At 34.6% G+C, this 10,405-nt stretch overlaps 2 protein-coding genes across 2 annotated transcripts in view; both read right to left on the bottom strand.

The window, feature by feature from the left end:
• LOC144843584 (pseudouridine-5'-phosphatase-like) overlaps nucleotides 1-10,405 on the bottom strand; it is a 61,405-nt gene that overhangs the window by 43,456 nt on the left and 7,544 nt on the right. The window lies entirely within an intron of this gene.
• LOC144843410 (vesicular glutamate transporter 3-like) lies at nucleotides 2,531-9,986 on the bottom strand. The gene is made up of 10 exons (XM_078700195.1): nucleotides 9,938-9,986; nucleotides 9,545-9,712; nucleotides 6,826-6,866; nucleotides 6,582-6,669; nucleotides 6,295-6,390; nucleotides 5,687-5,823; nucleotides 4,918-5,073; nucleotides 4,454-4,586; nucleotides 3,618-3,859; nucleotides 2,531-3,231 (listed from the first exon to the last, which is right to left on the bottom strand). The coding sequence occupies exons 1-10, from the start codon at nucleotides 9,984-9,986 to the stop codon at nucleotides 3,046-3,048; spliced, it is 1,296 nt and encodes a 431-aa protein (XP_078556321.1). The 3' UTR covers nucleotides 2,531-3,045.

Raw genomic sequence — 10,405 nt, 5'->3', positions numbered from 1 at the left:
GTAAACACCAACACGCCCGGTGACGCTATCGTAGCGCCCGGTTGATAAAGCGAACTGTTTATACGGCAGTTTTTACTACATAAATTGCATAAAACGAACAATTAAATATCCAAACAGCATTTAACATGATGTTGGCATGTAGTTGATAACATTTTTTATCATGAAAATACTACCGGTGGTCCAGACTTTGATTAGTGAAACCGTCACAAAAAGTTGTATGCTCATCCCAGATACATCCTCACATACACACATCTAGTAGCTTCTGCTGCTCTGACGAATGACGTAATACTACTTTTAAAACCGCAGTAATAATTCATGGACGTAGAACAACGTCAAGCACAATCCCAAACACGTGAAAAGAATGACGTTGTTCTAAAATTTTAGGATCACTAATATATCATTCATACAGTATTACAGTATTACAATCTCCGGGAGATGATAATCACAGGCTTCTTTGATTTGATCAACCTCTTTTCGAGTAAAAAAAACCCCACGATTGTCCCTGTGTCTCACTATCAACTTGATGTGTAGTGTAGTGGATATAGACCCTATATTAAACACAAATCAGTTGAGAAACACTTGTTTCAAATGTTTTCCCAGATTGGCCCTTTTTGAACTTAAAATAGGGATACTATTACTAATAGACATGATGATTGTCATATCACTAACATACTTGGGCATATCACTACCATATTTGGGCACCGTCACACTTTGTTTGTCAAACCATGGAACTATAGCAAAGAACTGTTCTTTGCATGCTAATAGTTCCATGGTCAAACTAGTTTGATAGCCGGGTGTGATCATCATTCATCAATTTTGTAGATGCCTATGATGAGTGCTTTATACAGGCTAGGCCTATCCATGATATTATTATAATGTTTTATGACTTCTTTATTCAATACAGTAATGCCAGTTATAGGCCTACCTACCGCCATGATGCCGGCCAGATGAAGAATAATTTTGGGATCATGAGGATTAATGATCAGATTCAGATTTAATTCGGTTGCAGAGAAAGTAGGATGTGGTATAATTTCATTCCTTTAGTTGTATATACAAATTTGATGATTGGTCAATTTTGTGTCATTAATCTCAAAACTCCTTTTTTTAATCATAAGTGGAATAAATACCCAAACCATAATAATAATAATAATAATAATAACTAGATTTAATTCGTCAATGGCGAATTATAGGTTATACTAAGAAAATTACTCCAAAGAAACCAGCTAAAGTTGGATCGGATTGAATAATAATACTACAGTACTACCACTTCGACACCTATTTCTGATAGATAACATAACCACAATAACGGAAATAAATGTTACTTGTTTAAGTACTTGCACTATGACTTCATGCAAGGCACACCAGCTCAGTGCTCAAGTAAATGTTACCCCCAATGTATGGGATTAAATCTGACTAGTTGGGGAGCCAGAAAATGGTTAAAAAACAAAACAAAAAACAACGCTTGAATACGTTGGCCAATTTTATAAGAGGGATGTGCCAATATAACAAATTATGTTATGTTTTAAAAATATTTAATGATCGTTTTTAACTCTTTCATAGTACATACATTGTTATAAACACATGTTTTTTTATAACATGTTTTTATGTTTGACTCTACAGCTCACTATGTCGGTCGATTGGTCGGTCGGTTAAGATAAGATAATAAGATTTATAAAGCGCACATATCCACAAAGTGCTCAAGGCGCTTGGTTGGTTGGTCGGTCGGTCGGTTGGTCGGTAAACACTAACTTGAGCACGCGACTGCAGCCATGTATATGACCTTGTTTATTATTTAATCTTGTAGGCCTATATCTTTGTCACGGAATGGAAGAATGAATAAAAGTGGCCTACAGAAGATAATGCATATAACCTAATAATAATAATAGTAGCGAAATATTCAATAAGGTAACAGAACATTGTATATTGTATGGAATCCATCGTCGGCCGAGATTTTGCTTAATGCTCTGCTTCAACTTTATAACGATTGACACAGAATGATTTTCGTTTTAAATTTTTAACTTATTTACGCACAGGCTTTTTCTGATAGGTGAAGTCCAATACGTTACCAATTAAACAGACCAAGTTGGTCAGAAGAAATCCACTGAAGATATTATAGGCATTTCCTTTCTTCATGTCCTGCTCTCCGGAATATTAGACTGGAGAAAATTGCAATGCTTGAGAAAAGTCTATCGAAAGCAACTGATGCTTTGAACCAATTTATTAATGGAGCAATTATAAACCAAAAACCAATGTATGTTCTTGGTTCACCACTCTAATCTACTGATCTTTCTACAAATGTAAAAGTTGCATTTGATCGATTTTAAAAGCTTCACAAAACAGGCATGGAACAAGGCCATATACATGGCTGCAGTCGCGTGCTCAAATTTGAGTTAGTGTTTACCGACCGACCGACCAACCGACCGACATAGTGAGCTGTAGAGTCGCGTTGCACGCGACTAAAAAGAGAGAGGAAAGCAACAATGGAAATGCTTAGTTCTTTATTATTAAAACCTTTATTACTTTTGCTACTTTTACATTTTGTACATAATTAAGTGTTTTGGTAAATATGCCTATTGTTAAATTTCTTTCACTTTTATTTTATTTACGCTGAACTCCATTTAGAAGCGTTCCACTGTTTCAAAAGTATATAACTTCCAAATAAATTATTACTATCATAACATTGAATAATGCATGTTTTCTGCATTGCTTATCTAAAAGTATTTTTAGCCGTGATTGGCTGTGACGTAGATGGCCTAACTATTAGCCAATCACCGTCAAGGAATTACAATAATACAATCTTGACAAAAAACCGCAGTGCACTATGAACTTTTAAAACAAAATAATAACTGAGAACGTGGGTATTATCCACATGTGTATTGTCCATTGGTCAAATAAAAGGTTTTATATTATTCAAATTTGTTTTGCTTATTCTGCTTCAATTAGTTTCGTTTATACTGTTCTATCTTTTGTGTGTCATTCGTTTTTAACCAAATAAATCTCATACTGCTACAATGCATTAAATATAAATCAGGTAGATTCAATCCTCTATTTGCTGTTGTGACTCAGTAGCCTATATTCATTTCTCTTTCCCTCATTGAGTTCAGTGTCCGTATTGTCATCTCCGGTCCATTCTTGTACCTCACTAGTGCCGAAGATCAGAAAACACACTAATCCAAACACTTGTAAACTGGCTGCAATCCAAAAGATTTTCCTCCACTGATAGATTGTATTCTGAAATACAGGAATGGACACATAAGGGATCATGTCAAAATATTCTGTGCAGTTACTACAGTAACTGCATTTTATTTACTCTTACTCTTGGAGACACTGTTTATTGCAATGAATTCTTCACAAACTTAAAAATTAATACAAACTAAAATCACACGTTTACTATAAGGAAAATTGAGTTACTGCAGTAACGTCATTAAATTATATTATTTTATAAGATATAGATTATATAAGATATCAGATAAAATTAAATTTATATAACAGCTATAATAGTATCAACTATCATATCAACTGAATAAATCCGTCGAAGCATCCTCATCCATCATCATTTGCAAAAATTATTAATTTTCATTACCACATTACGTAAATAAGCCTAGGCCTATACTTACACCACTTCTAGTTAAAATGCCTACAATTTCTGGGGCGATGAATCCACAGACATGTGATGTTGACGACATAAGTCCAATTATCAACCCGGAATGGTTAGGTGAAATATCCAGTACATTCGCTTCTACTGACGGAATATAAAGAGCGGTCATACCAAACACAACAATCATTAAGATCACTACTGCGAGTTCTTTGTTAGCAACGTAACCAATGGACACTAGGAAAATTGGTGAAATCCCAAGAGCTAGATGAAAAGGGATACAATGATAAAAGATGAAACGTAATAAATATACAATATATTATAATATACAAACTGGATGAACACAAATTGACCTCTATTATTATTAACCAGCATGTGTGGCGCCAGTGGAGGAACACTTTGTCACGTTATTCGCGGATAAAAATAAAAAATATAAATAAATTATGTCTACTTTATTTTGTAATCTGAGACCGTTATTGAGAAATTAAAGTATAGCATGACTTGCCATTGTTTTTGTGTCAAGCATGTTCGGTTTTTGTATTTGGCTTTATAGATGAGTGCTCCATGCTATATTGGAAGACACCAATCATCCTCTTCATAACGACATTATCGGCTCCGTTATCGTTAGAAGTGGTAGGATGAGGACGGTGAACGCTCAGATGGACCGTTACAAGTACTCGTTCTACCCAGCTGGGATAAGGCATTATAACAGATATTAGATAGTCCTTTTTTCCCCTTATATTTATTTTAGGCAAGCCAAGATAATTTAATAGCACTGTAATTTCCATTTATATTGGACAATAAATGAATCTGTATCATCTCTCGCATTTTTAACTTATTAAAAATATTATTACATACCACAAAACGCCAATAACTTCCGTGTGGATATAGCAGACAATATTTTATGAAATATCAAGGCATCAGCAAGAACTCCTCCGAATAACATAACAATAAAGAATACAAAATGAGGCAATGTGCTTAGTAAACCAGTCTGAGGAATTAAGAAGAAACATTTTGATGTAATTCCTCTATGTCTGGTTTTCTGACCAAGTTAAGTCGTATATAATAAAATCGGTTTATTCTCCACCTGGTCCCCTGCCACTCGGTGTAGTGCTTCATGTTTCTGAGACATCAACTTCAAATTGAAAGTTATCGTTGTAAAACCAAACGCTTCATGAATAACTGATTTCCTAAAACTTGGCTCTTCGGGTCTTAGTTATTTTAAATAATTTTTAACCATCTTTATTTTTCTTAACTTCTATACATTTGTGCTTGTGTGTAGATTGAAGTATATAATCTAGTAGGCAACTAATTTTACTCACCATTTTCAACTCAAATCTCAAAATCGTTTTGAAAAATATTGGAACATTTGTTAATAAAAGAAAAAATCCGAAATTGAAGGCAATGTTGCAAACGCACAGTGTCCAAACAACCGGTGACTTGCCGATCTGTTTCCATGGTACCTTGTATTGGCGTACCTGAAGTACAGATAATGAATTTAAAGTAATCGTTACATCATTAAAGTATGTACGTGACACAGATTAGTATTTTTACACTATTCTTCAAAGATATATTTTCCTCGTGATAAAATTGTTTTGTTGAATAAGCCATTTTAATGCCACTTTGACCTTAACCAAAAATCGGATCGAAAAACTGTAATTTAAAGCAAAAAATAGTAAAATTTACTGGTTGAATTTAACCAAAAGCCCATCTTCCAGTAAATTTGACTATTTTTTGCTTTAAATTACAGTTTTTAATACTAATCTAGTGTCCTTTTAGTAAGTGAAAACGTATTTTTTTTATAGTTTTTTTTTCTACGGAAGTGATTAACTTTATTAAACTGCGAAATGGCCTATTCAAAGTCTTTTTTTTAAAAATAATCTTCATTTTTCATGTTTTTGGAGAAATATACATCTTTAACTGAACCATTCGAAATCTTATGACCGGGTAGGCATGGCAATCTAAAAAGGCAATTTTTACAAACAAGGGCGACTTTCTATGATAAAATACACATATAATCATGTCGTTTTAGGTTTGGTTGAAGCCACTAATGAACTATCTATGTATTCAATCAATCATTGATTTCCTTACATTTATACTTTTGAATTCATCCGTTTTTTGAGAACATAAAATAGAATCTTTTTCAATTGTTGATATCCATCTGTTACTGGTTACTTGATTCGATCCCACAATACACCAACCAATACACCATATTAGACCAAGTACACCTACAGCATAACATTTAATTTAATTTAAAAATATATGCTATGATGGAGAGAACGTGCAAATAAAATATAGTTGCACTTTATCCAGGCACTGAAAGGCAATGATACTCACAAGCTGCATTGCCATTTTCAGTATTTGCCTTAGATAATAGACCATTAAGAACCTAACAATTTCGTTCTACATTTTTCCCCAAGAAAATTACAATTTATTCCCAAATGTACATACATATAGAATTACTGCGGTCGAGTAATACAGGTCTAACTAATATGAATAAAAAGCATGCGAAGATCGCCAAACAAAAAGGCTACATTTATTTATGAGGAAGCCGTGGCATATTACGATAACAATTAAAATACAACCTGAACAAGTCTACTTGTGTCTTTTAGATATAGTTTCAACGTTCTTTAAGACCATAGATTTAATAGTTTGAGGGTAAATGGTATTTTCCGAAAACCCAAAGTGGTTTTACTTACCAAATAAATAAAATGTGGATGGCCATCCTCCCAAGAAATCAGTTGAACAGAGTAAGGCAGATAAATAACTAGCAATTACTGGACCAAACCCGAATCCTTAAAGTATAATTTTAAAGATAAAATATAAACATTTATTACTTTTTCTCCGACATTAGTGATTCAAATGAATGTATTTTAGGCCTATCGACTTACTTATATGACAAACTGAAAACCAATTTCATTATGCTACTATTACATCATCTACATTTTATTATTTATGTTTAAAAAATAATTGCTATATCACTTACCTGATGCAGAAATCGATATAAAAGTACTACGTTCACTGAGCTTTGACCAGTTTGTAACGAGGTTAAACACAGCCGGATAAACTAATCCCTAATATTAAGAATAATTTCATGGTAATATATATATAAACAAATCAGGCAAAGAACATTAATTCTAAACCGCCCGGTGATATACTGAAATTTAATTAATTAATTTGAAACGATAAAGATGAGGAAATCTGTGAGAATGAGAAAAAGTCGCCCCAACCGAGACTCGAACTCGGACCGCCTGCTTGATATGCAGATGTCCTAACCATTAGACCACTGGGGCTTTCATGGTATTGTTCGAACTCGATTGGATAGCGACTCTTTAACATTCTCGGCGTGGTACGGCGGAACAGCACTAGTCCTCAGTTGTACGCACGCGCACCAGAGATCAAATTGATACGCCCTCATCTTACAGTATTTTTATTCACGAGGCGGGATCTCCGAAGAGATACTTTTATATATATAAACAAATCAGGCAAAGAACATTAATTCTAAACCGCCCGGTGATATACTGAAATTTAATTAATTAATTTGAAACGATAAAGATGAGGAAATCTGTGAGAATGAGAAAAAGTCGCCCCAACCGAGACTCGAACTCGGACCGCCTGCTTGATATGCAGATGTCCTAACCATTAGACCACTGGGGCTTTCATGGTATTGTTCGAACTCGATTGGATAGCGACTCTTTAACATTCTCGGCGTGGTACGGCGGAACAGCACTAGTCCTCAGTTGTACGCACGCGCACCAGAGATCAAATTGATACGCCCTCATCTTACAGTATTTTTATTCACGAGGCGGGATCTCCGAAGAGATACTTTTATATATATAAACAAATCAGGCAAAGAACATTAATTCTAAACCGCCCGGTGATATACTGAAATTTAATTAATTAATTTGAAACGATAAAGATGAGGAAATCTGTGAGAATGAGAAAAAGTCGCCCCAACCGAGACTCGAACTCGGACCGCCTGCTTGATATGCAGATGTCCTAACCATTAGACCACTGGGGCTTTCATGGTATTGTTCGAACTCGATTGGATAGCGACTCTTTAACATTCTCGGCGTGGTACGGCGGAACAGCACTAGTCCTCAGTTGTACGCACGCGCACCAGAGATCAAATTGATACGCCCTCATCTTACAGTATTTTTATTCACGAGGCGGGATCTCCGAAGAGATACTTTTATATATATAAACAAATCAGGCAAAGAACATTAATTCTAAACCGCCCGGTGATATACTGAAATTTAATTAATTAATTTGAAACGATAAAGATGAGGAAATCTGTGAGAATGAGAAAAAGTCGCCCCAACCGAGACTCGAACTCGGACCGCCTGCTTGATATGCAGATGTCCTAACCATTAGACCACTGGGGCTTTCATGGTATTGTTCGAACTCGATTGGATAGCGACTCTTTAACATTCTCGGCGTGGTACGGCGGAACAGCACTAGTCCTCAGTTGTACGCACGCGCACCAGAGATCAAATTGATACGCCCTCATCTTACAGTATTTTTATTCACGAGGCGGGATCTCCGAAGAGATACTTTTATATATATAAACAAATCAGGCAAAGAACATTAATTCTAAACCGCCCGGTGATATACTGAAATTTAATTAATTAATTTGAAACGATAAAGATGAGGAAATCTGTGAGAATGAGAAAAAGTCGCCCCAACCGAGACTCGAACTCGGACCGCCTGCTTGATATGCAGATGTCCTAACCATTAGACCACTGGGGCTTTCATGGTATTGTTCGAACTCGATTGGATAGCGACTCTTTAACATTCTCGGCGTGGTACGGCGGAACAGCACTAGTCCTCAGTTGTACGCACGCGCACCAGAGATCAAATTGATACGCCCTCATCTTACAGTATTTTTATTCATTTATATATATATATATAAATAATACTTAATACAATATACAAAATCATGTGAAACGTTTTGCATGCTTTGATATTTTTAACTGTGATTTGCTAACCATTCAGGCCTAGATATTTTTGTTTCCGACGGCAAATGCGACAGTGATAGGTTACATTAATATATATATTTACAGTGTACAAGTTACCTGTCCCATTCCATCAATAATTCTAGTTATTACTAATAACCAAACTCCTACTTCTGCAGCAACTGGCGTCAATAGCATCATCAAAGACATCAAGAAGTTTCCCATTAATATAATAGGTGAGCCACCAAATTTTCCAACTAACCATCCACCAAAGACGGGTGTAATTGAACATCCATAATATAAGGAACCAAGAATAAATTGTTGGGTTTCAAGATTCCAATCAAACATCTGTAAAATAATGGATTAAAATGTCGTCATCATCAAAGCAAGGTTTCTGCCACATATAGTTCGTAATCGCTACACTACAGTGTCTTAAGTTACTTAATTAATAACTACATAATTTAAGCATTCTATTCATTATAATTTCGTTGGATACAACGACCAGTTTGTTTGAGGATTATATGCCCAAAGTGTCTAAAACCTATCGAGAATGAAAAATTCAGTAGAAGATTCTTCTATTAAACGTCCAATTCTTTTGTTCGTTTGTGAAGTATATATTCCACTTCTTTTTAATAAACCAGAATTAAATTGAATTGAGTTAGACAATAATAAACATTAGGCAAAAGCAAATTGATATTATTTTAAAATGAAATTACTTAATTTTAAAAGTCATCAATTTTACATCTTCTTCTCATATCCACATTAGAAACCGGTCAACTCGGTTCTCGGTCTCATAGCCAACCTTGTCTCAAGTCAACTCGGTTCGATTCAATCACATGTTCTATGCTTTCTTGCTCCAGGAGGTAACACTAATCCATTTTATCGGTCCTAAGTCAATAAGCCGGTCACCGAATTGACTAGGAACCGAGTTGGATCAAATCTATATTAAAGATACTGAAAGTTTAAATGCATGCTGTACCCACCGCATGTTTACTTGTGTCAGATGTCGTAGATATATTAGATGTTGACAAATTCATTCCATCTTTTGGTACCATGGCCAACAATGCAACACTTAAGTTCATTCTTGTAGCATAGTTCAGTGTGACGGCAATGAAGCACATGAACACAATGATATAACGAATCGGCAGTATTGGAGGTGCATCTGGAACATAACATTAAAGATATATTGTCCCACAAAAAATGAAGATTAATAAAATCAGATTTTGAATAGGCAATTTTGCAGTTTTAATAAAGTTAATCACTTCCACAGAAAATACAGTATTTTGTATCAATATTATAATTATCAAAACAAACATAATTTTCTTACAAAAAATACCAATATTCTATCTTAATATTCTATTCTAAATACATTGATTTAGGATCTTACCCTCTTTGTGTAAAATTGGTTCCTTTTCAGTTTCGTTTTGTTCTTTCATTTTACGATTAATCTTAAAAATCAAAATATATAATAAATTCAGTCATTCAGGCAATTTATTGACAAGAAAATAGTTTTTGGAGAACTACATTCGTAAAAAGTAAGTCATAATAATCAAATCAATTAATGGCGTCCTCTAAACAAAACTGGTCTGAAATTGCACGCATAATACATCATATTTGAATAAACAATTTAACCAGAGTGGTTGTTAATTAAGTAAAAGATTTACAGACAGGCAAAATCATCTATCAACATAAAATGTCTCCTGGTCCTCTATTTTATTGACATATAGGTGAATGAAGCTGAACTGATCTACGTGGGTCACTGATCAAGCTAGAAAGGTGCACCAACCAAGGTTGGAACTGTATACAAATTCAGGATATTCTGATGAGGCTAAAATACTGTTCGCATTAACGCTAA

The sequence above is a fragment of the Antedon bifida genome, chromosome 5 (assembly GCF_963402885.1).
Source record: "Antedon bifida chromosome 5, ecAntBifi1.1, whole genome shotgun sequence".
In the NCBI taxonomy this organism is placed as follows: Eukaryota; Metazoa; Echinodermata; class Crinoidea; order Comatulida; family Antedonidae; genus Antedon; species Antedon bifida.
Note: the sequence above shows the minus strand (reverse complement) of the source record. Positions and strands in the feature narration are given on the sequence as shown.